At 37.6% G+C, this 24,557-nt stretch overlaps 4 protein-coding genes across 6 annotated transcripts; 2 read left to right on the forward strand and 2 right to left on the reverse strand.

Moving 5' to 3' along the window:
• The first annotated feature begins 62 nt into the window (after positions 1–62).
• Positions 63–3,084, forward strand: LOC104761600 (ATPase GET3B). 2 transcript variants are annotated; one of them, XM_010484743.3, is made up of 11 exons: positions 63–640; positions 754–965; positions 1,068–1,130; positions 1,235–1,345; positions 1,565–1,639; positions 1,733–1,801; positions 1,877–1,942; positions 2,065–2,139; positions 2,217–2,315; positions 2,422–2,556; positions 2,713–3,084. In XM_010484743.3, exons 1-11 carry the CDS (start codon positions 439–441, stop codon positions 2,848–2,850), a joined length of 1,245 nt encoding a protein of 414 aa, XP_010483045.1. In that variant the 5' UTR covers positions 63–438; the 3' UTR covers positions 2,851–3,084. The 2 variants fall into 2 exon arrangements, with proteins under 2 accessions (XP_010483045.1, XP_087340384.1); XM_087484258.1 differs by having other exon boundaries at positions 313–640; positions 1,224–1,345.
• Positions 3,085–5,017: 1,933 nt separating this feature from the next.
• On the reverse strand, positions 5,018–9,739 carry LOC104761753 (pumilio homolog 4). The gene is made up of 11 exons (XM_010484895.2): positions 9,351–9,739; positions 8,467–9,231; positions 7,586–8,390; positions 6,931–7,456; positions 6,711–6,852; positions 6,519–6,626; positions 6,178–6,390; positions 5,955–6,065; positions 5,678–5,872; positions 5,429–5,603; positions 5,018–5,353 (listed from the first exon to the last, which is right to left on the reverse strand). Exons 2-11 carry the CDS (start codon positions 9,175–9,177, stop codon positions 5,304–5,306), a joined length of 3,036 nt encoding a protein of 1,011 aa, XP_010483197.2. The 5' UTR covers positions 9,178–9,231; positions 9,351–9,739; the 3' UTR covers positions 5,018–5,303.
• Positions 9,740–10,354: 615 nt separating this feature from the next.
• On the forward strand, positions 10,355–13,420 carry LOC104761835 (glycerol-3-phosphate dehydrogenase SDP6, mitochondrial). Its single transcript, XM_010485010.3, has 6 exons — positions 10,355–10,971; positions 11,318–11,791; positions 11,886–12,217; positions 12,320–12,480; positions 12,559–12,817; positions 12,892–13,420. Exons 1-6 carry the CDS (start codon positions 10,605–10,607, stop codon positions 13,189–13,191), a joined length of 1,893 nt encoding a protein of 630 aa, XP_010483312.1. The 5' UTR covers positions 10,355–10,604; the 3' UTR covers positions 13,192–13,420.
• A 289-nt stretch (positions 13,421–13,709) lies between these two features.
• LOC104761919 (exocyst complex component SEC8) lies at positions 13,710–23,250 on the reverse strand. Of its 2 annotated transcripts, none has more exons than XR_015580024.1 (27): positions 23,077–23,237; positions 22,578–22,700; positions 22,162–22,374; positions 21,710–21,883; positions 21,378–21,482; positions 21,058–21,167; positions 20,730–20,909; positions 20,215–20,359; positions 20,026–20,132; positions 19,368–19,675; positions 19,119–19,279; positions 18,875–18,999; positions 18,303–18,373; positions 18,095–18,225; positions 17,968–18,017; positions 17,716–17,816; positions 17,222–17,334; positions 16,944–17,051; positions 16,129–16,311; positions 15,962–16,047; positions 15,418–15,589; positions 15,245–15,322; positions 14,867–14,968; positions 14,608–14,682; positions 14,435–14,530; positions 14,279–14,328; positions 13,710–14,169 (listed from the first exon to the last, which is right to left on the reverse strand). XR_015580024.1 is itself a non-coding variant. In XM_010485136.3 (27 exons), exons 2-27 carry the CDS (start codon positions 22,617–22,619, stop codon positions 14,082–14,084), a joined length of 3,153 nt encoding a protein of 1,050 aa, XP_010483438.2. In that variant the 5' UTR covers positions 22,620–22,700; positions 23,077–23,250; the 3' UTR covers positions 13,710–14,081. The 2 variants fall into 2 exon arrangements, 1 of the variants encoding a protein (XP_010483438.2); XM_010485136.3 differs by having other exon boundaries at positions 18,896–18,999; positions 23,077–23,250.
• Positions 23,251–24,557: the final 1,307 nt, after the last annotated feature.

The following is a 24,557-nucleotide window of genomic DNA, read 5'->3' on the forward strand; positions in this document are numbered from 1 at the left end:
GGCTTGACTAAAAAAGTTGGAAGAAAAATATATATGTAAAAAAAAGATGAATTGTGGGACTTAAGAGCAACAATATCGGTGGGTTCATAGGAAGTGTTGGCTGCAAAAGGAACACGATAAATAGTTTTCTGAAGCCCTGGGCGTTGGGCAAGAACCGAGAAAACCGAACTGAGAAAACCGAGATTTCCGGTTATTGGCACCGATTTTGTGAGGAGGAGTGAACCGATTGGGAAAATAATTTTGAGATTTCGGTTAATGATTCGGTTCGGTTCGGCGAGCTGAAACCGAACGGTTATTCCATCTTCTTCTTCCATCTGCTTCTGTTTGTGTCCGAAGAAGAAGAAAACTTTTCTGGGCACCGCTTCTTTGTTTATTGAGCGTTTTTGTTTGTTCCTACAAGTGAAGAAGAAGAAGAAGAAGAGAAAGCAATACGAAAAAATGGCGACTCTGTCTTCTTCATCTCGATTGTATTCATCATCTCCTATATGCAAATCTCGATTCTCACCAACAACTCTCGTCTCGGGGATTGATTTCATCTCTTTCTCGCCTCGAACAACTCTCTCCTATTCATCAGCCCTTGTCTCGCCGGTGATTCTTTCTCTCTCTGTTAAACATAATCGCCGGAGAAGCTCGCTCCAAGGTTCGATTTTTATAAAGTTTCCCTTTTTTTTTATTTATTTTATTGATGTAAAAAACATGGAATGAAATTAAGTATTCCAAGGGTTGATTTTGATATTGGTTTCTGGGTTTCAGTGAAATCAGTAGCTAGCCCTACTGAGGCAGTGTCGGAGTTCGATGAGATGGTCTCCGGTACGAAACGAAAGTATTACATGCTTGGTGGGAAAGGAGGAGTGGGTAAAACTAGTTGTGCTGCTTCTTTAGCTGTGAGGTTTGCAAACAATGGGCACCCAACTCTTGTTGTATCCACAGATCCAGCTCATTCCTTGAGTGATTCTTTTGCTCAGGTAAACAATGCAATCGTGTGCTAAAAGTGATGACGCTTTAATCTTTGTTTGATGAAGATATGTATATGATTGGTGTCTCTACTGTTTTTGATGATTTTGTAGGACTTGACTGGAGGAATGCTTGTGCCTGTAGAAGGACCTGAAGCTCCTTTATTTGCTCTAGAAGTATGTTTTTTTGGAGTTATGTTTGGGGCTTTTTTTTTTTTTTTTGGTTTATGTGGTGATGATCCTACACTCAAATTGAGTTTTAATTTCTAGCTCTGCTACAGATAAACCCTGAGAAGGCCAGGGAAGAGTTTCGTAGTGCCTCACAGATGAATGGAGGAACTGGGGTGAAAGATTTTATGGATGGTATGGGACTTGGGATGCTTGTTGAACAGGTATTCTTTTAGCATTGTGTGTGTACTTTCAGGTGGTAGTTGTTTTCTAAATTGTGGTGTTTAAGTTTTCTTAATGGTGTACCAGTCGTGATGTATTACTCTGTGGTAGCCAAGTGAGCTTCAATGTTTCTGATACTAAATCTAGGTGTTTCAAATGGAAGTGATTGCCTCTTACTGTTTCTGCTTATGATACTGATTGTGGATTTTTGGTTGATGAAGTTGGGAGAGCTTAAACTTGGAGAATTGCTCGACACACCGCCTCCTGGATTGGATGAAGCCATTGCCATTTCTAAGGTAATTCTGCCATTCTTTCTGATCTTTTCGTCTTGATATGTCGCTTTTGGCATATTTTTCTTGTCTCTTGCTGATTGTCTAGGGTATCGACAGGTCATTCAATTTTTGGAGTCACCTGAGTATAACATGTTCACCAGAATCGTGTTTGATACCGCACCAACGGTGAGCAAGCTTGACTGAAATTTTCCTTCCTTTTTAGTGTAAAATATTAAAGACAGAGTTTATTGCTGCTTACAGGGTCATACGCTAAGGCTACTCTCTTTACCTGATTTCTTGGATGCGTCCATTGGTAAAATCTTGAAGGTGGGAAATGTTGATAAACCATTTCCTCTTTTAACTCTTACGTTTTAGCCTCTTTACTTAAATGTCAAATTCAATCTCTTTCTCAGAGTTTCTCTTCTTAAATACATTTTCTGCATCTTCAGCTTAGACAGAAAATAACCTCTGCTACTTCAGCGATCAAATCAGTCTTTGGGAAAGAAGGAAACAAGCCTGATGCTGTAAGTTTTTACATATTGGCTGATATAGTATTCCTGTTTATTATTATTCATTTAAATTTTCTTTATGGATGTGACAGGCCGACAAATTGGAAAAACTAAGAGAAAGGATGGTTAAAGTTCGCGAGCTTTTCCGTGACACAGAGTCAACAGAATTCGTCATTGTCACTATCCCAACGGTAATGTCTAGTTGTCTACACATGCATCTCTTTAGATTTCCTCCTCTCTTCAAGAATAAAATCCATTGGTCTGAAGTTGCTCTTACTTTTTGTTTCTATCCAAAAGGTAATGGCCGTCAGCGAGTCTTCTAGGTTAAGTGCATCTTTGAAGAAAGAAAGTGTTCCCGTCAAAAGACTCATTGTTAATCAGCTTCTCCCACCATCCTCCTCAGACTGCAAATTTTGCGCAATTAAGAGAAAGGTATACACACAAACACAAACTTCTCATGAACTAGTGGTCTCTTTAAACCAAAGATCGCTCTTGCATACTCCTCAAACCAGAAAGTGCTTCTGTTCTTGTGTTTTTCTGTGGTTTCAAAGCATCACACATTTAAATCGTGAAAAAATGAACGTGCAGGATCAAATGCGTGCTCTTGATATGATCCGGGAGGATTCAGAACTCTCTGCTTTGACACTGATGGAGGCTCCACTTGTAGATATGGAGATCAGAGGTGTCCCTGCTCTGCGCTTCTTGGGTGATATCATTTGGAAATAAGATCATTACACATACATTATCGACGATAGGATGAAGAAGCAGATTCACTTCACTTGTAGTTCTAAGGAGTTTCTTATATATTTTTGTATACTATCTTATGTGTCTTCAAACTGTTGAACTAATTCAGTATCTACAACATTTTGGCGGGTGTATTACACGTTCAATTTACAACTTAAGTCCTGTAAAACAAGAAATATTGCAATTCTTGGGGAGCAAAGCCGCAAGATATTTACATAGTAATGGTGCAAGAGTAAGACCTAAGAAATAAGCCATTGCTTTACATTATAAAACAGCAAGGCTTCACCTTTTTTTTTACACAACCAAAAGGAGATTTTTAATTTAAGCCAGTTGAGATCCAAAAATACATTCATTCACTGACTTAAATCTAAAACCTTCTATTTTATTTACAAACTAGGTAATTAGTCCACGCAATGCGTGGTTGTATGCATAATAGTTTTGATTATATTTCTTAAATTTTTTTAAACTAAAATATTGTTTTACTAATGTATAATCTCAAAAAAGTTATACTAATGTATGAATCTCAAAAAAATTTATAGCAATTTCTCAAAATAACACTTCTGTCAACAATTTTTTGGTATGGTTATTTATTATACAAAATTTAAAATATATAAACTTTTTTAAAAATAAAAAATTAACCAGTTCTACAAAAAATTATTACAAATTGATTAGCTATATTAATATAAATAATAATATAGAAATTTAAACATTTTCCTAATATGAGAGAATCTATGTTTATGATCATGTTTTATAGAGGTTAAACATTGATTTAAAGATTTTTTCTTAATGACCATGTAAACATAAGACTGTAGTATAGTAAAATTGAATCAAATAAAATTATCAAAAAATTTAGTATACATATAAAATTATTGTATATAGAATATTCCTCATTTCAAAGTTTAAAGCAATTAAAATAATTAAAAAATATTAAATTTTTACCAAAAACATTTTTTCTTGAAAGATAAATATATTAGTTGGAGGAATGAATGTAAAATTATTGGGTAGGAGTTACATTTGAGTTAAATTGAGTTAAATGCCTTTAAAAGTGGGTTAATTATAAATAAATATTTTAATTTATTTTTGACTAAAAAGAAAAGGAATACCAAGTTGCTCAATCAAAATTAAACTTACACTTTTTGATTGTTTTGTTGATATAACTCAACACTCACACATAATATTCCAAATTGAAAATATTACTTTTGAAGTGACAAACTAAATTAGTTTTTTTTAAAAAAAATTATACGAACTTCAATCTAAAGATTTTTTAAAACCCCAAGAATAACTTCAATCCTTTTGTTTTTTGTTTTGTTTTTCACTCATCAATATAATTTATAGTGCTAGATTTCATACTAATGGTTTCATCTTTAGAGCATTTAGTTAAATGGTATTTTAAAATAATGACTTATAAGATGCTAATCTAAAATAGATAATGAAGATAAACCTTTTAAAAAGATTCTCAAATAAACTTGATTTTTTGTTAAAACCAACATATGTGAATTTAAATTTAGCTATGGAAATTTTAAAAATAAATATGAATAGATTAGAAAGGCAAGAAATATTTTATTTTTATATAAATAAAATAAAAATTGAAAACAATGTTAATTATATATAATACTTTCTAAATTAAAATATAGAATCAAACTCTTACAACACATATTATATATAACAACATTTGATATTGGTGTGAGAGGAGGAGAGAATGATTACTTATAAGATGATAATCCAAATTAGATAATGAAGATGAATCTTTAAATATAAAAACAATGTAATATATATATATATATATATTATGTAGTCTCTAAAATTAAAATTTAGCATTAAAAATTTACAATGATATATCATTTGGTTTTTTGTAACCCATACAACAAAAATAAGAAATTGAAAACATATAAAAAAAACAAAAAATGATTTGAGAAATTGTGGAAGAGAATGAGAGAATGTGAATTTGAGAAAGTAAAAAATGCCAATATGAAAGAATGAGTCAATGCTTATTTATATGATAAAAATTGATGCAAGATTACATTTAGAATTATTGGAGTTACAAATATTATTTATTGTGTTTGAATAATGTTGAGTGGTGGAATATGATTAATGCATAATTTATTTTATTTTCAGTTATAATTTTATTTTAATGTATGAATTAAATGTATTGTGTTAATTGGATCTTAAATATTATTTAAAGCAATTAAACAATTAGAAATCAAATAAAAAAATTAAAAAAATTAAAAAGTATTAAATGAAAATCAACCAATAAGGAGAGACCAAAACCTTACTTTTATATATATGATTATTTGCAAAATATATATAAACAGGACCCATCTTGAGATGCTTTGCTTAGTTAGGCTGTACATATAGCTCTCGGTCATCAACTTGTACCTCTTTCTCTGGCTGTGTTGTAAATTAAGAAGCTTGAGGCTTTACTTACTCGAAGATGGTTAAGGAGTAGCGTTTGTGGTTAGAGATGCTGAGAGCCCGATTCTTCTCTCTGCAGAAAAAAAGAAGAGTGATTCATGATCATGATCATGACCTGTGGTTTTGTACAGGGAGAAGAAATGTTTACCTCCAGTAGTGATAAGTTTCTCAACCCGGGCAACGATGTGCTTCCCATATGTGTATCTCTTTAAGGCATTCAAGTGAACTTTGATGCGAGAAAGAATAAGTGCAAGACTTTGATCATCGCATGTTTCAAGAACCTTCTGCACTACGTAGTTCCCAAATGGGTCCTTCATCATCGCCTGCAAATTGTTCCAAGTTTAGTGGGCCTTTTTCGAGACATTGCACAAAGACATGAGGGAGTTAGATTGCAGACCTGAAGAGGCTCGTTTTCATCAGTATAACCAAGCATCTCATTCACTAGAACCTGACGCTCCTCTGGACCGCCAAACGTTAAACACTTTTCAACAACATTAGAAGCAAACTTCTGCTGACTCATTTTCACAATCTGTCCAGCAAGCTTATTGATAATTTCTGACCGTTCATGAGGTTTACCGTGTTGTATGATATGCTACAGCCAGAAACAAGTTTGATCATTATCAGTGTGTCCATTTTAATGAAGCAGAAACGTAAATCAAGCTTCAGAATCTTACCTGAATAACATAATTCCCGTACTGATCTTGTGCTAGAGTACAGACTGAATCCATGATTTCCTCCATAATGATCCGTTGGGTTTCTATGTCATCAATATGCTCGAGTACCCTCTGATGTGATTCATAAAAAGTAGATTTCAAGTATCATTAATAGCGGACAAGACAAAATTGGAACTTGGATCTATGATCAACAAACTATAACGTAAGATGTATTATATCAAACCTGGATTACACGGCATCCATACGGGTGTGTTGAAAGAGCTAAAACTTTTCCATAGAATGAGGAAATTATGAACTGTATCCAATCCTGAGGAAGACGCTCTATACACTTCTGGATGACATGGTTACCATTCTGGTCATGAACGCATTTCATGACAGACCCATCAAGCTCTTGCACCATTTGAGCTTGCTGCTCCAATTCAACCACCTCTAGCGCCTGTTTCCATATCGGAAACAAGATAACACATCATTTACGCGCTCAGAAAAGTCCAACACCTATGTTAGTAGAATCATAACCACTAAATAATAGAAATAGGATCAAAACAGTGTCTTTAAATTGAGTACCTTTTGGATAACCCTGCAGCCATACATTTGTAGTGAGAGAGCCAAAACGTGGCCCGTAACTTGTTCAGCGAGTTCTTTTCTCTGCCTATTTGTACCATGCTCAAAAAACTAGAACAAAACCAGAACAACATATGAGAAAACTGGCACATCTAGCGATGTGCATTTAAATGATTAAGAAGCTACAGCTAGTACCTTTTGAATGACGTAATTTCCAAAGACATCTGTCATTAAAGTGCGGCCATAAGGAAGTATCTCAGGGAATATTGCATTCTTTTCCTCATCCGTCGCCGTCTCAAGTTTTTGCTGAATGAAACGACTTCCGTACTGATCCATGCTGCAAATGGTATGAAATCCAAACAAACGTGAACTCGTAACCTTGAATGATGTATATTAGATAAGGTAAGGAAAATACCTGAACTCAATCACATGACCAACTATTTCTGAAAGCTCCAAAGACCTTGTCTTGTTGTTCTTAAACCCCTCTAGTAAGGATGCTTCTGCCGTGCTGCCAGTGTCTACATGGGATGATCCCTGTAATCCTCCAAAAGGAACTTTCATCATTGAGGCTGATTGTGACATACGCATGTTCTGGAAATTTCTTGAATTCTTGGAAGGAGAAGGCAAATGGTTTCCTAGATACATGTTGCCAAGATCATATGAAGGACTCTCAAAGAATCTAGAATTTGCAGCATTGAGGTTACCCAGCTGTTGCCTGTTTTGAGCAAGTAACATCGCAAGGTATTCGTTAGCCGTATCTCCGTTTGAAGTCCCAAAATTGTTTCTAATAAGAGAATGATCGGTTGGGGCAGCAGTAGAAGATGCGGTATGCAGATACTGGCTGTAATGTGGGTCCATAACTGGAGAGTGAAGCTCAGAAGCAACTTGATTTATCAATCTGTTCAAGTTTTGTCTATCCCCTTCCCCACTCAGATGTGAGCCTGAAACATAAGGAAAAAACCAAATGGTTCAATCTAAGGCAATACTGTGTTCTGTTTGTGTGTATGAGAGTGAGAGTAAGACACAGAGACAGAAAGATAGAGAGCAAGAGAGAGGAATGAGTGAGAAACCTTCAGCAGAATAGTGCTCAGCTAATGAATTCAACTTGTTCTTTGCCAAATAACCACCAGCTGTGGAGAGGTCTGTTCCATTAATATTTGCATTCCGACTATTGACATCAGATAAGCCGAGGCTTCCTAATCTGGAATGATCTGAAGTTGAGTAAAGACTCGCTGAAGAGGAGGTTCGTTTAGGGATGTTGACCTGTCCATGGGAACCCACCTGAGAAGAACCAAGACTTGTTCCATACCCACTCATTCCACCATAATTTGCAGAAAACATGTGATCTTTCGATTCTGGTGTAGCAATATTTTGTTGCCGCAAAGCCTTCTTATGACCGTTGGGTATGTAACGCATGACATCAGATTGATTCTCCAATTCCACTTGAAGCTGTGACTGCATATGATTTTCTTTAACTTGACTCATCTCTGACATGTTCAACCTAGACAATGCGTCGGCAACATCAGCAGCAGTGTAAGATTCACAGTTTTGGATGGCTGTGCCAAAAGTATTCTTCTTCTCGACAGGACCGACCCTGGTACCAATAGGGGGGAGGCCAGAGGCCGGAGATCGCCCGACTAGATGTGAGTCAGGAGTTCTATTCCTTGGCACCGGAGAACTCATGGTGGATCCAAGCACAGTATTTGGACTGTTTTTGGCAGTAGAATGTAACGATTCATGGAATGGTAATGGGGTGTCGAATCCACCCGCACTGAAATTCGATAAAACAGCAGAATCTTTCATGTCCCGAAAAGTGTTGCAGCTTGCAGGCCTGGAGAGTTGGCTGCCTAAGGCTGCATCCCGTTCAATTCCTTCCTGTAAAAGTAACAAACAATGAAGTAGGAAACCAAGGACTATTCAGACACCATAAGCATCAATGTGTAGACCTTACCTGAAGAATATCAGCAAAACTCTTCCTTCTCGGTCCAATCCCAGGATAACCGGATAATCCAATCAAGTCTTCTCTGCCTTGATCTAGCCGTTGCACATTCTGAGAGCGGCCCTGGGCAACAGCATTCCTGAGTTCCATCAAATCATTCTCAGCCTGCTCAACTGGAACCCCTGGCTGAACCGTGAAGAGCGAGGAGGAGTTGTCGACTTCAACAGACTTCTTCCTCCATTCCCCAACAGGATCAAACACAGAGTCCCCGTTGTGAAACCTCTGAGCAACCCTCCAATCTTCTCTAGACAACAAAGGAGGCGGCAACCTCGGATTCGAATGCTCGTTGGAATAGTAATAGGAGAGATACTCAGGGTGCCAACGTAACTCATCGTCAGATAAAAGCTCAACCCCATTGCTAGTGCTAATACTGTTGTTGTTAACACCTCCAACATCTCTATGATCGGAGTTATTATTATTATTATTATTATTGTTCAAGTAGTGATTATCCATAGCCCTCAACAAACCTTCCACCGTAGGAGGAGCGCTACCGCTTCTGTGAACATCAATGTCTCGTTCACGGCCAAAAGTTTGGCGATTACGATGTTGTTGGAGCAAAGATTCGAGCTCCCTCTGGAAACGATCCTCGAGATCCACATTGGATCCTCCTCGATTCACACTAGTCAAATTTGATCTCGTATCCATGTAACTATTAGTAACCATCTCTTCCTTTCATCTGAAATCTTATATTTAGACCTAATTAAATCAATCAAACACCTGCCAACAAAAAAAACAAAAAAATCGTGTCGGTGTTACGGAATCGGAGAAGAAGAATCCATCGATTTCTATAAAAGAGTGATGATGATCAGAAACCCGATCGCGATCAAAAAAGTCACCTCTCACGCAATGTTTAAAAAATGTCGACGAGGAAAGAACGATAAGGTGGTTTCTCTTGTTTCGATTAGGTAGAAGAGACAAAACGAAGAGGAGAGACCTTAAAAGGGGACATTGATTGGGGGGGGGGGGGGGGGGGGTTGTAGGAGGAGGAATGAATGAATTACTCAAAAGAGAGAGCGAAGTGTGAGATAAGAAGTGACGACGCGATTGGAGGAAGAAAATAACAATTAAGGTGAAGAAGAAGAAGACAAAAGAGGCCTTAAAGCATGGAACTCTGAGATCGCCTTCATCCTCTCTCTCTCTCTCTCTCTCTCTCTGGTAAAAAAATTCTCCCAAACTGTCACTTCTCTTTTTTAGTATTTTTTAATCTTATTTTCTATTTGTTTCCTAATTTATATCCTTAAACAATAATATTAATCTGAAAAAGGGTGATTAGAAGATGCGGCTATTACGACACCGTATAATCTCTCTTTTATTAATCTGATAAGACAGACAGATACAAAAGATGAGAATCCCCCTCAGATGATCTAATTTAATAAAGAATCTCTTATAAATAAACTAATCATCATCAAAAACGTTTACTCCAATTAGGAGGGACAAAATTAATGATGTCATTCTATCCCTGTAATATTTTTATCCGCATCTGGTCCCCTCCCCTCTGGGGCTTATAATAAACTAGGCTAATAAGAAGCCCACATTATTACACTACGTGATTTTTTTTTTTAGTAATTAGTACCATACATTTTTTTTAACTGGTTCAATTATTCCAAACGAAACTATACATCCACATAGATTTTAAATAATCTCATGAATTTTTTTTTAATCCTTCTAAAATACACCGATGACTACGTATTGTCAATTTTAAAAAATTTACTCTCACTCAGACAAATGAATTAAAAACAGTTTTAACAGCCTATGAAAATAACTGAAAAAGTCCATTACAAAAAAAGAAAAGAAAACTCTTGCAGGCCACTCAAAACACTCCTTGGAACTCGGAAACTTTGATGTAAAATGACCAAAACATCCCCACTCTACTCACCCTCTATGTATGGTAAGTTCAAGAGGGTGAAATCGTAATTTAACGAATAAGTTTCCAGTACAGTGGATTCAGTTTCCAGTTTTTGATAAATCCATATATCATTCGCAATCATTTTCTTCTTCCTTCTTCCTTCTTCTTCCTTCCCATGATCGCTTCGCTTCGCTTCCTAACGCAATCCTCTTCACCCTTACTCTTTTGATCTCTCCACAATTCCATGTCGGTCGCTTCTATCCGCCGTTTAGCCGCCGGAGCAGCCGTATTTGCTGCTGCTGCTACCGGTGGCGCTGTCTACCTGTCTCCGTCGGTTGTCTCCAGCGACAGAGGCGGTGGTCCTGTTCTAGATTCGTTGCGGCGTATGATTGGTGATCCCGCCGCTACCGTACCGTCTCGATCTGCTCAAGAGTCTGCTCTGATTGCAGCCAGCGCTTCTAATCCGCTCGATGTTCTCGTCATTGGCGGTGGAGCCACCGGTTCTGGAGTCGCTCTCGACGCTGCTACACGTGGTCTCCGTGTTGGTCTTGTAGAGCGAGAGGATTTCTCCTCCGGGACTTCTTCCCGATCAACTAAGCTGATTCATGGAGGTAATCAAATCGTTCCTTTTTTTTTGAATTTTGTGTTTGCCGTTGGGTCTCTGAAGGAATTCGGATATGAAAGCTTTCTCAAATCATCGGATATACATAATTGCTTAGTTTACTAGTTGGAATTGAATAGTATGATCATCATGTGGTGCTCACTATATCATTGGTTTGTTCAATTGGCGAAATTAGATTTTGTGAATGTTTGGGTTTCCAATGCGATAATTAGCATTTTTGTGTTTTGGTTTTGTTACTTCAAATCATTGAAGGAACATGATTTATTTTAAGGATATGCGTTAATATAATTAATGCACCATTTGATTTAGTGCTCGTTTACACTTTTCTTGATTAGGGGTTCGTTACTTGGAGAAAGCTGTTTTCAATCTTGATTATGGACAGCTGAAGCTTGTATTTCACGCACTTGAAGAGCGTAAGCAGCTCATTGATAATGCACCACATCTCTGCCATGCTCTGCCCTGTATGACTCCTTGTTTTGACTGGTTCGAAGTTATCTACTTCTGGATGGGATTGAAAATGTATGACTTGGTCGCTGGACCACGCTTATTGCATCTATCCAGATATTACTCTGCACAAGAGTCTATTGAGCTCTTCCCCACTCTTGCAAGGAAAGGGAAAGATAAGAATTTAAGGGGAACTGTTGTTTATTATGATGGGCAAATGAATGATTCACGTCTGAATGTGGGTTTGGCATGTACTGCCGCTTTAGCTGGTGCAGCTGTTCTCAACCATGCCGAGGTTGTCTCGCTTATTACAGATGATGCTACTAAGAGAATAATTGGTGCCCGAGTCCGTAACAATCTCACAGGTACGGTGACTAGCAATTTCGTTAATTCACTATTACCTCTGCTCTGCCATAATTTGTACAGTTCTTGATGAGATGCTTTTTTTTTTTTTGGCAGGCCAAGAATTTGACAGCTATGCAAAAGTAGTTGTTAATGCGGCTGGACCGTTCTGTGATTCCATTAGGAAGATGGTTGATGAAGATACAAAACCAATGATATGCCCAAGCAGCGGTGTACACATTGTGCTGCCTGATTACTATTCTCCAGAAGGGATGGGCTTGATAGTCCCTAAAACTAAGGATGGTCGTGTTGTATTTATGTTACCGTGGTTGGGAAGAACAGTAGCAGGTACCACTGACTCTAACACGTCAATCACTGCACTTCCAGAACCTCATGAAGATGAGATTCAATTTATACTGGATGCAATCAGCGACTATCTTAACATCAAGGTATGTCTAGTTTCAGCTTAAAGATGAATAATCAATTCGATTCTTGACTATCTCTCTAAACCAGTTCAGTTGATGATATAATCCATCATAAATTTTCAATAGGTTCGACGTACTGATGTTCTTTCGGCTTGGAGTGGTATCCGTCCATTGGCCATGGATCCAACAGCCAAGAGCACAGAGAGCATCTCCAGAGACCATGTTGTCTTTGAGGAATCTCCTGGTCTGGTTACAATCACGGGTGGAAAATGGACAACTTACCGAAGGTGAGGGGATTATAAAAATTAATAGGCAGAATGTTGTTAAAGTTGTGTTATTATTGCTCATCAGTAATTTTTTTTCAGCATGGCGGAAGATGCAGTTGATGCAGCAATCAAATCGGGAAAGCTAAGTCCAACCAATGAATGTGTAACGCAGAAACTACAGCTTCTGGGTTCTTATGGATGGGAACCTTCTTCCTTCACAACTCTTGCACAGCAATACGTGCGAATGAAGAAAACCTACGGTGGTAAAGTGGTTCCTGGAGCAATGGACACAGCTGCTGCAAAGCATTTGTCTCATGCCTATGGTTCAATGGCTGACCGAGTGGCCACCATAGCTCAGGTTCGGTTCTATATTAATCAGACTCATCCTTCTTCATGTCTTTCGTAGATAACATTTCGGGTTTCGGATTGCAGGAGGAGGGTTTGGGGAAACGGTTGGCGCACGGTCATCCGTTTTTGGAAGCAGAGGTTGCTTACTGTGCAAGGCACGAGTACTGCGAATCAGCGGTTGATTTCATAGCAAGGAGATGTAGAATCGCGTTCTTGGACACAGACGCAGCTGCGCGGGCGTTGCAGCGTGTGGTGGAGATTCTAGCAAGTGAACACAAGTGGGACAAGTCGAGGCAGAAGCAGGAATTGCAAAAGGCTAAAGAGTTTCTTGAAACTTTCAAGTCTTCCAAAAACGCACAGTTTAACGATGGCAAACACAACTAAAGCGGCCTCTCGGAAATTACACTACACTACTACTACTACTACTTATTGAATTGATTATTTACTGTTTTCCAATTTGTTGGATTTTTGGGTAGCGACTAGCGAGAACGAATGATAATAATACTATACGGATGGAATAATACTGCAGCTGGTCATGTTTCTCGGAATAAACAATTGTGTTATTGTTTCTAAATGAAGAAGAATACCCAAGACGGATGTTTATTTTTTTAAAGACTTAATAGTCTCTTCTGTTTGGGTGTTTTCAACAGTTAAAAAGAGTACTTAACCAAGGAGAAACAGGGCAAATCATGATTGGTACAGTTTGCTCAAAATCATCGTAGAGAGCCAGCTATACAAGTCCAGTTTGCTCAAAATCATTGTACAGAGTAAGTCAGTCATGTTTGTTTTGAGTAATGTTTGGCATACCAAAAGCCAAAAAGAGAATCTCAGATTTACCTTATGGTTTGTAATTCTAAAAAAAATCAAGATGAATAGCAAAATATATCTATTTTCGTTTTCACTTGGAACTTGAAAGGAATATATGATGAACTCACCTGGAATTGTTTTATACAACGGAAAATCTCTACCAAAAAATATTAAGCAAAACAAAGCTCTCAAAGAAAGGTCTTGGTTCCGTATTAGACAGATACTCACGAAACTAGACAAGAGGTTTTAAAAAAAATATATAAAAAAATATTGAGATACTCACGAAACCAGACTCTTATGGCAGTAGAAGCACTACGATGATATACATTTTCTGTCTCCTGCTTCTCCTTCAGGATTTCACCATTATGATTTTTTTCTGCAGCTTATGAGAAACCATGAAACAAATTGGCTGCTGGAGAAGCTTCTGTTTATTCACGGTAATCGGTGAATGGCTCGAAGAGTTGACATTAGTGAGAAAGAATTTCCAAAAGGCGGGATTGAGCATCTTGAGGAGTATCTCTTCCAGGAACATTGACCTTCAAAAGATTGGAATACCTGCAAGCCAAAGAATGTGATATGTATTCACAAAAACTATATTAGCCTCATTCTTGTGTTTATTTCGATGAATTTAGGTTAAAGGAAATAAGAAAGTTAAGAAGCAGACTCTGTGGGTGTAAACATTTGGTCGTGTTCTGCTATGAATGCGAGCAAAGCCTGCAGAAGATTATGTAGACATTTGAGTATTTGGTTTTCGGGACATAATAATGCTGACAACCACAAAGGAGAAACCAAGAGAGAAACAATCTCCTTTTTTGCTTACTTCGAATGGCATGTTAAGTAGTTCAAAGTAAGTACGGACACGATCTAGGTTCTGTTGTACAGTTTCACCATCAATATATGGAATAGCTGCCATGGCCTGCATAAAGTACACAGAAATTAAGATAGTGAATGCTGTTAGACATTATTAAAAATAGTGAGTGGGCTGATCTTTACCTGTTCCAATGCAATAGTGTTCCGACATATTTGTTGAACCCCGAAAAGGTTGATTGACCTCATGTCAGCCAAAGCCTAGAAAATTTCGTAATAAGGTCACACGGTATACAAGATTGTGATAACCTATTGGAGATCGAATGATAGTATGGTATATTCAAATATGAACTCGAAGTACCATATATCAAAAAAAATCCCATTACGATAAATAAAAATAGATCTACAAGATAAAAAAGAAAAGAAAAGAAAAGAAAAGGTGTACCTTAATGGACGCATTGGCTGCAACTCCGCATATGCCACCAAAAACATAATTCCTCTTCTCACCAGAGATGAAAGGCGCCATTCCCTCGTCCCTACGCGTTATCTGTAATAAAAAGAGGAAGCGTAAGAAACTTGGTGTAGAAATATTGGTTTCAAACCATTTTCATCTCGCAAACCCAGTTCAAAATTAGACTGGACACTAAACAAGGGTGTAATTCACGTAAGTCACAGCAATAAATTAAGATGACTTCATCATCTGGCTAACTAGATTAAAGTACTGATATGAATCTTTGATGGCTATGATACTAAACAATGCTTAGTAAAGTGCATTCCTGGAATATTGTTTTCTAAAGTTCATAGATATAATCATATAACTAACCTGTGAAGTAAGAGATATCACAAAGTCGTCTGGCTCTTCAGCATCCTCATCCTCCAGGTATTCCCTATTCGTCATTTCCTTTTTTACACCATAGTATTTCGTAAGTTTTACAGGTCAGATCGAATTCTCATAGTCATGCCACTTTCTTTACAAACGGAACATCAATCACATACCTGGAGATGAAAGACTGTTTCCAATTGCATCTCAACACGAAGAACCTTTAGGCAATCAGTCGCAAGTTTTCTGTACTCATCAGCAAATGATGCCAGATTCCTAGGGGAAGTTGCTTGATTTCTGCTATTATCTTCAGCTTGACTTGCCGCACGAGGAACTGCTTGTCCAAGCCTAAATATTTTGGAAATCAAATCATCAGAAAGACTAGGGAAGGAAGAGATGACTATCTTGCTCGACATGATTAAGGAGCACAACAGAAAAGGTAAAAACAAAATTCATGGAAGACTCATCAAACTATGCAAGCTTTTCTTTTCCACTTAACCAAAAGGTTTCTAAGTTTTTCAACAAGTAAAAGGAAGAAAAGATAGTGATCAGTCTAGTTTAGTCTCCTAGCAATCCTATTTTCTACTATGCATGTCCTTTTTTTCTTCCTTTTATAACATCATGGAACTTCCCACTTTTCCTTGTGTCCTTATAATATTTAAGATGTACTAAGAGATGAGGAACAGGACATGCATAAAAAATCTGATCCAATGAACTCACCTCTCAATAGAGTCTGCCACGAATTCAAGCGAGTCACTAAGAGAGGCTAACAAAATCAGTTTGTTGTCATCACGAATAAGATTATCCTGTAAGAAACACAAATAGTTTTTATCTTCACCGAATGACTTCTTTTACTAGAATAAGTTTCAGACAGCAAATATCTTTACCTGCTTGATAGGTCGCAAGCTCAAAAATAGTTCACTGAGTTCTACGTCAGTGGAAACAGCCTCAGAGTGAGAACCAGCATGACCAAGCGGAGATGGCAAACAAGCACTCGCCGCATCAAGCCGCATCAATTTCTCAATATCATGCCTCCCAATGAGCATGTAACTGAGCTTCTCTAGAACAGCCTGAAATATTAACAATAAAACCTATGGTCATAAAAGTGTGTACAAAAGAAGAAACGCGATACTTTACATTTAGGGAAACTAAAGAGGCATTAAATGGGTAAGAAATAGTGTAAGAAAATGCAAATTTTAATCAAAGATGGGGGAAAGGTCCATTTAAAACTGGCTAACTTCATATTCTTCCACATCTCTGTTTGAATCATAATTCTCAGGGTTATTTGCGTCTAAGCAAGTTCTGCTACATTCTCACACGCTGGTAAAATCTCTCACACGCTGGTAAAATAACTTACACTAGCACCGTAGGCTATACAAGACGATGTCAAAAGCCTAAAGCAGCATAGCTACTCAGTTTTCACATAGCCCAAACTGAACACTAGCTGGTTACACGATGTTCACTTTTTTCATTCATCTTAAGCAACACCTTAATCATTGTAGACTATAAAACCACAGTCATATCATCTAATTTATCCACCTCCAGTTGAATTTTTAAATCACATTACGCTGGCAAAACTACTTTTTAGTGTAAGATTTTGGACTATATCACGCAAACCCCTAAACCAGATGCCAAACATATAACATAGATTAGAAGAGTCAAATGAAGAGGACAACGAATAAGAAAGGAGGAAGATCCATGCCTCCATGTATGATGTTCGACATCTTTCAAATGTCCTCTCAAGAAATGTCTGAACATACTTCACAAGGTCAGTAGCAAATTTAGGCATGGCTTGAGCCCAGCCAAGAACCTATAAATTTGAAGAGCAAGTAGTTTCATCAGAACAGATATATCTTGAAACTTGGAAACACAAAAATGTATTCGATGAATTAGAAGTGAACACTACACTGATCCACTATTTTTTGGAAGATCAAACATATGAAAAGTAGCTTGCAGTTTTAAATGCATAGACCGACTTGCCTCTTTTGCAAGGAGATCTATTGCCAAAAGACCTTGTAAGATAGGTCGGCCTTTTTCTACGGTTGGGGTGTAAGTAGTACTTGTATGTGCACGGGGACGAAATGCGGCAGCGCCTGCAAAATGATTTTGAGAACCATGGGTTTTTAACCTTGAATTTATGCAAAATTACACACCGACATTACTTGTACTTTGTTTTATGAATTAGTGAAATGAAAATATATCTATAGTATATTTCATGCCAAAGAATCTTTGAAGATATCTGCAACAAATCTCAAAGACGCTTTAACTTTACATAAAGATGCCACATTGGCAGACCAATTCAATTAGTTTTACGAGCAAATGCTTCAATGACCACCTTGTGATGTCAAATCTCTAAGTCTTTAGGGCCCTAACTAACAGCTCACCTTTCAAGATGCAATTCTGTGTATACTTAATTACCCTAAAATAGCAACAAAAAACTCTATGATCAAATCTCTATAGTTTATGGGGGTTACTTGATATAGCTTGTTGTACGCCTTTCCTGTAGTCCACAAACATTTTCGGTAACAGGTGATCCTTCACAAAGTTCTCAGTGAATGTAAGCAATCCATCATTCCTGCATCAAGTATTGAAAATTATGGTGAAACATCTGGCGATGTCTAACAACTTGAGAAAACAATAATTTAACATTCATTTTGGACAGTGTGCAAGGTGTTTAGCTGAGCCAGGATGACAGTCTTCAAAGACAAGTGGAATTTTGAACTTACACAAGCTGGGAATGCTTTTTGGGCAACATTGAGGTGATTTTATCTGTAAACTGCAAGCCACATAGATCATTAGTCTACTAGAATTTTGACATTGAATGAGAATGGTTAGATCAACCAGAATCTAAACCTGAAGGACAGGCCGGTAAATAGATGCAGCTAGATATATTCCTTGTTCAGGCAAAACAGCTGCAGATCCGTAACCTTCCAGGGAGGCATTTGGAGCCCTCTTTCCCCAACCTTGACGAATGAGATCAGCTCCTGCCATCAGCAGATAACGTCATTAAGTCCACCAAAGGTGTTCTAACTAAAGAAAAGTCAGGATGATTGATTATTACCCTGATTAGAAATCGATACAGTTGCATCTGTAAACCGAAAGGTAAATGTTAGCCCATCTTCAGGTGCATCCCTGCAGACCAACATTATCAAACAAGCATAAATACCACTAACTTAACTGCAGAGCTTCACATGCATATATTTACAAATACCCTTGCAAAGCACTATGATGCGGACAAAGAACGCGACATGTTTTGTATGTTAAACAACGTTTGAACTATATCCTATATTGACATTTATAAGGATAGCTAAATTTCAACAACCTCAGACAGGCTAAAGATCCAGCAACCACAAATTTCAAATCTGTGTTATACTCTTCAAGGCTCAACTATACTAGTGCGCTGAGAAGAACCTAAATGACAAATCTTCAGACTTATTTTTCGTAAAAACCTTTTCATCCGATCATCCGAAGAATTCTCAACTCTAACATCCTCCCTACATTATCGAATGACCACACCAGTAGATTCACAGCCCAACACAAACAAGCTTGTTCATGGAAACCAAGCCTTTCAGAACAAAATCTTAAACGTCTACATGATAATGAGAAAACCATGTGGGTAAATGTATGAACTACCAATGCTAGTGGGTCACGTGCCTTTTGTCTTTCTTTGGAGCCTTCTTTGCAAGCTTAGCAGTATCTGCTGAAGCAGCTTCTGGAGTTGCTCGTAGAATCTCACATATGAGTTGTTGGCATTCACTCTTCATCATCAACACATAGAATTTCAACAAGCTTAAGTATAGGAACCCAGTAGTTCAACGTAGATTCATAAACATTTAGCTTCACGGCAAAATAGTAATATCGAATATAATAAGCGGACCTGTAAGATTGTCAAGGGAAAACTGATAGTATAGCCTCCAGTAGCTTGGCATGCTTCAGACTCGGTGTTCCAATTCACATCAGTAGGCAATGACTTTGGTGTGTTAATGTCATGTTGCGAAGCCTTCAACTCCAAAAGCTCTCCAATAACAACATGATTTTCTATAAAAGCAACAGTTACATAAATTTTGAGCTTTTTTGACTATGGAAAATGATTTATTGAGATGAGTTTGAGAGATGAATTTCTCACCAAATATCTTGACAATAGTATCTAAAATTGAGTCAAGAAGTTCTTTTGCTGCAGCCTGCGCTTTGCCTCCAGGAGCCATAAGAGGCGAAACAGGGCTCACAGCCAGGTGAGTTCCTGAATTTGATATCCCATTTTGAGGTTTCTCTTTTGCTAACCTGTAGGCCTCTGACTGTCCTTTGATAAAATGCAATCCGGCAGCTGCACTCGGATCACCCTGACTACAGGCGGACTTTGACAAATTTGTAGTCACCACATGGGCTTTAATCTTGGATATTATGATCTCATGAATTGTGGGTCGAAGTTTTTGGCTGCAAAAGAACACAAAAACATAACTAAGAAAAGTTCACAATTTCTAAGACGGAATGTACAATCTGCCATGAATTAACTTGAATGAAGAGTTGGATCCATTCATCTTTAAATTCAAGAATGATAAAGGTTCACTGGTCCCAAATATTACACATAGACATCTGATAAAGATAGTATCTAGTGATGACTGGGGTGACAAGTTAACTAACGAAATGAGGCCATCTACTAGCGATCTAAAACTAAGAGGCATTCAAGAAGTGAATTTTCTATAACTATATCCAGCAGTAAAACAGGAACAGTAGCATTTCAAAAACCATTTACAGAAAAATATGAAAATTATTAGAAAGCCAACCATATGATAGCACCAGCAGCTGCAACTTTGCCAAGCATGCAGAGACACTGAACAAGGGTCTGTAGATACTTCACATGCAGTGGCTCATCACTCTTTCTTACTGCTTCCTGAAACAAGAGAAAAGCAATGTCATGAGACTGAAAAAAATGGAGAGAAAATATGCTTTATGACTGCTTCACGAACACATACTATAAACTCGTCCGGAGTGGAATCAGAAAGCCAAGGCGGAAGGTGGTAAGCAAGCAATTTACTATCAGTGCCATTCCTGGCACTATCCGTGGTGGCTTCATCATGTTCTACGGAGTCCTCTTCATCATGTCCATCAAATGATGAACTAAAAAACACAATGTGATAAAAGATACAAACATTAACGAAGTCATGGAATACCAAAATAAGCAACGTATGTTTCGTATTTCCAGAACAAAGCAGCTTCTGCAATAATCAATTTACATTGTAGTTTCTTCTATCGAAAAATATTCTAATGAAGGAATTTTACAAGAAGAATCTCCACATAATGATTAGGAAATGATGAAGTATGGTAATATCAATATTAACAATCAAGCCGTAAGTATGGAGAATCACAACTAAACAGACAATTGTTAAACACTGATCACTCAAAATAAACTTTCTAATCTTTATACACGAATAAAGGTTCCTAATATCCCATGAAGAAAGAATTGAAGGGGAAAGTTGCTAAATCATACCTTTCATCATTAGAAGCTGTTCTATATGAACCATTTGTGAGCCATCTAACACCAAACTGAGTATCACCTTTCAGTGTCCGTGTTCTACGAGACAGTGGTTGTGAGCTCATTCGACTAGCTGCAACAGCTGTTGTTGTTGGTACTTCATCATCTCTTTCATATATGCTTGACGCAACTGAACTGCAGCATAAACATGGTCAAGAACAGAAGATTGTGCACTAACAGAAATGATGAGGCACACTGTTATGCACGCAGGCCACTGGAATCGAGGATAAAAAGCAGCACAGCTTCTGAAATTTTCGTTTACAGAAGCGAAGAAGAAACCTACCTGTATTCACCTCTATTGTATAGGTGCGCATGCAAATCATCTAGAATTTTGAAGAAAAGAGCTCCTCGCAACTTAGTTAGCTCAGATCTGACATCTTGAAGAGCACCAACCTAGGTGAACGAACAAGAATATCTATGAGTACAACATCCATATGAACAGTACATCCCTCGAACAGAGATTTGATGATACCATATCCCCATCAATGGATTTATTACAAAACAATCCTAGAGATCAAATTGAGAAAAAAGAATGGGAAGACCCACAATATAACCATGAAATTCTTTTCCAACAATTGTTAACACTAGTAGTAAGTAAATTACCGTTTGCAGCCCCTCACGCTCAAGCATCAGAGACGACTGGAGATACAGTTGAATAGCAGCGTAAAACTGCTTATCGGCAATGAGCTTCTCAATACGAGATGGAACCTGTTCCATGTTTCAAGAGGCAGGGCCAACATTTTCATCAGAAAAGCAGTTTCTTTTAAGTAACCCAAAGTGAAAAGAACAAGTAAGTACAAATATTGGGAACATATCATCAGAAACATATAAATCATAAATGAAGTATAAAACTTCAGAGCAGCGCAGAAACATAGCAAGCGCTATCCAATTCCACACAAAATCAACTTCGAAATGTTACAGCTAATCCAACCAACCTTAGCAATGCCCTCGATTTGGTCCAAAAGTGAGATGATGTGCCGCAATGTAACAGAACGATACCACAACTGGTGTAATTGTTTATTGCGTGCACCCAAGCTCTGCTTTGCTTCTGCTAAATCGTGCTTCAGGTCGCCAATTTTTTCAGTGGACTCACTGAATAATCGCAAGATCTGATGAGAAAAACATTGAAAGCAGAGCAAAAGAAGAGAGATAATCAAAAACAAGGTTTTTTCACAAATGAACTTTTACTAGATAAATTACTGCCGAAGTATTCTTCCAAAAGAAAATTCTACATGTAGAAATCGTAGAAGCAGCGATAGTTTAGTATGGATATTAGATTTGCATCTTTGGTATATCAAACGTGCTATATGGATGTCAATAAGCGGTAACAGAGGTTGCTGCTTCTGAAGAAAACGAAAGCAATATCCAATAAGAAGGAAGAGTTAACCTGGGAGTAGTTTTGAATAGCTTTGTTGAAACCACCATGATAAGCTTGTACAACTTCATCCACAACCTCCTCGACAACATCGCTTTGTTCCTTTAATATATGAATGTCACCTTCACGGTCTTTCGATGTCAAGATATGCACAACATGTGGCAAAGAGTCAAATCGTGCAGCAGCCCAGCTCTCATCTATTCGTGCCAGCTCCTCCCTAAGGTACTGCAATAACCATGACCACTCAGGCACATAACCAAATCGAGAATGGTGAAAATTTCAGTCGATTAGAAGAAAAAGAACCGACACACTCAATGTCTCTCTAAATTCCTTAAGGGGATGAAAGAACCAAACAATTCCTCCTTAAAGCCCGAACCTATGGTTTAATTGTTTATAAACTCAAGCAGGAGTGAGGAAAGTGAACTTACAGTTTTATCCGAAGGTACAGGCAAACCATTGAAAATCCCCATGCTGGCGAACTCACTCCGCTTGGCTTATTAGAGCCCAAAATGAGTGTTCCTCAGCACATTCCAATCACAAACTCTCTCTAGCTGAAATCAAAAGTTTCAAAAACCCAACACAAGTTTTAAACACATACTTGAGCTAGAAAACCACGGAATTAAAAAAGTCCTATGTTAAACCACGAGTACCAACAAAGAACCTAGTGAACCGAACGGAGGACATGAAATTCAAGCCAGGAGAACACAATGTAAACAAACAAAAATTCAATCATCACTCCTTGAGCAAAAGATCTATCAAAAAGCAGAGAATCATAATTCGAATTACAATGAAAATTCCAAACTGAAGACGAGACTATTTGGGGTATAGAAAACTTCCAAATCACACACTACGTCTCTGGAAGTAGATAGATCTAGAGAGAAAGAAAAAAAATAGAGAAACGAATTCGATTTCAGCTGAGAATCTTACCTGGGAAACGAAACCTCGCTCGAATCTGATCAGTACGTTCCCGATCACGAAGAGAAAAAAGCTAAATCTCTGAGAAAATGGAGAAGAAAAAATCTATACGCGTTTGTTTTGTTTCTCTCTCGTTTCCAAGTTCTTCTAATTTTCCTGACTTTTCTTTTCTCTCTCTCTCTCTATATATATATATATATTTTTTTTTTTTTCTGTTTTTTCCCTAATTTGTTAGTAATTACTATTATTTTAACTAGGAAACCGGCCGTGCGTTGCCACACGGGAAAATGAAAGTGTTTGAAGAGATTAACATTAGTCATGTTTTAGAAAGAAAATTTGATAATAATTTTTTTATTGAGAGTATTTCGATTATGGATTTTTTAAACTGGTTCTACGGCTATTCACTTTTCTAATTTATCAGGTTTTGTTAAAAACATTCTTCTATAATATTAATCGCTTTTTAAAAACATTCATCATTGGCTCTTTTGCAGGAAAGAGGAAAGTGCTAAGGTGTATAATTGTATATACATAAATTGGGAGTGCGTAACAGTGTTTCCTAGCTTCCTCGACATTGGAGTTGTCAGCTTGGCTTTAGTTTGTGTTATTATAACCACATCTTAATCTCAATAAAAGTATATCCTTCACCCAAAAAAAAACTACAAACTCCATTGTTATTTATGTTTTACCCCAACATACAGTATATAGAGACATTTATCAGCAAAAATAGAAATGTTCCAAAGTCAGCTCATTTATCAACTTTAAATCCAGATTCATATAAAGTGTCCAATGTGAACAAAACACAAATGATATGTGAGAAAAAATAGAAACATAAACATAATATATATATATACATCTACTGCCCGTTTTAAATTACACTTTCCCCTAAATTTCCCTATATATTCTCTACTATTTACTTATAATTTGAAGATGCATATGCTGCAAAAGAAATTATGTAGCAACTTAGTAGACACAATTAGGGTAGTAACCAAACCACAATGCATAGAAAGCAACATTACTTATTAAGTTACCAGCGACATGGATTTTTATGTGATACTTGGCATTTGATTCGACAACAACACCCATCTTGTGCTTGGTCTAGAGGGGTTGGTTCACTCACTCTACACCAAGATACTCCTTTATTACTTGGCTCGCTTTTCACAATCGACTCTCGCTTGTGATAAGCTAGTTCAGTGGAATGTTGATGCTAATGGTGCATGTGTGCTTTGCCAAGGTCATCAGGAAACCCGCAACCATCTCTTCTTCGCTTGTTCGTACTCCTCTCAAGTATGGTCCACTCTGACTAGTACTATGTTGGGGACTAAGTACACTGTTGTTTGGGATCAGTTGGCTACTGTGCTTCTTGACACCTCCCTCCCTCGGCTCCACTTGTTTGTTCTTCGTTACGTTTTCCAGACTCTGATCCACAGTCTTTGGCGTGAACGCAACGCAAGACGACATGGTGAAACTCCATCTCCCCCCTCCAGTCTCTATCG

Source organism: Camelina sativa, chromosome 1, assembly GCF_030686135.1.
Source record: "Camelina sativa cultivar CO46 ecotype springtype chromosome 1, ASM3068613v1".
NCBI classification, from domain to species: Eukaryota; Viridiplantae; Streptophyta; class Magnoliopsida; order Brassicales; family Brassicaceae; genus Camelina; species Camelina sativa.

Excerpts from the sequence above, each read along its gene's own strand:
- LOC104761600 (XM_010484743.3), top strand. The coding sequence starts at position 439 with ATGGCGACTCTGTCTTCTTCATCTCGATTGTATTCATCATCTCCTATA. Across the intron at positions 1,346-1,564 it reads TTGGGATGCTTGTTGAACAG|TTGGGAGAGCTTAAACTTGG; the intron begins GTATTCTTTTAG and ends TGGTTGATGAAG. Across the intron at positions 1,640-1,732 it reads AAGCCATTGCCATTTCTAAG|GTCATTCAATTTTTGGAGTC; the intron begins GTAATTCTGCCA and ends GGGTATCGACAG.
- LOC104761753 (XM_010484895.2), bottom strand. The coding sequence starts at position 9,177 with ATGGTTACTAATAGTTACATGGATACGAGATCAAATTTGACTAGTGTG. Across the intron at positions 6,627-6,710 it reads GAAATTACGTCATTCAAAAG|TTTTTTGAGCATGGTACAAA; the intron begins GTACTAGCTGTA and ends GTTTTGTTCTAG. Across the intron at positions 6,066-6,177 it reads ATGGATGCCGTGTAATCCAG|AGGGTACTCGAGCATATTGA; the intron begins GTTTGATATAAT and ends GAATCACATCAG.
- LOC104761835 (XM_010485010.3), top strand. The coding sequence starts at position 10,605 with ATGTCGGTCGCTTCTATCCGCCGTTTAGCCGCCGGAGCAGCCGTATTT. Across the intron at positions 12,481-12,558 it reads AAATGGACAACTTACCGAAG|CATGGCGGAAGATGCAGTTG; the intron begins GTGAGGGGATTA and ends ATTTTTTTTCAG. Across the intron at positions 12,818-12,891 it reads GAGTGGCCACCATAGCTCAG|GAGGAGGGTTTGGGGAAACG; the intron begins GTTCGGTTCTAT and ends TTCGGATTGCAG.
- LOC104761919 (XM_010485136.3), bottom strand. The coding sequence starts at position 22,619 with ATGGGGATTTTCAATGGTTTGCCTGTACCTTCGGATAAAACT. Across the intron at positions 14,329-14,434 it reads TACTTAACATGCCATTCGAA|GCTTTGCTCGCATTCATAGC; the intron begins GTAAGCAAAAAA and ends AATCTTCTGCAG. Across the intron at positions 14,170-14,278 it reads CAAATGTTTACACCCACAGA|GTATTCCAATCTTTTGAAGG; the intron begins GTCTGCTTCTTA and ends TTTGGCTTGCAG.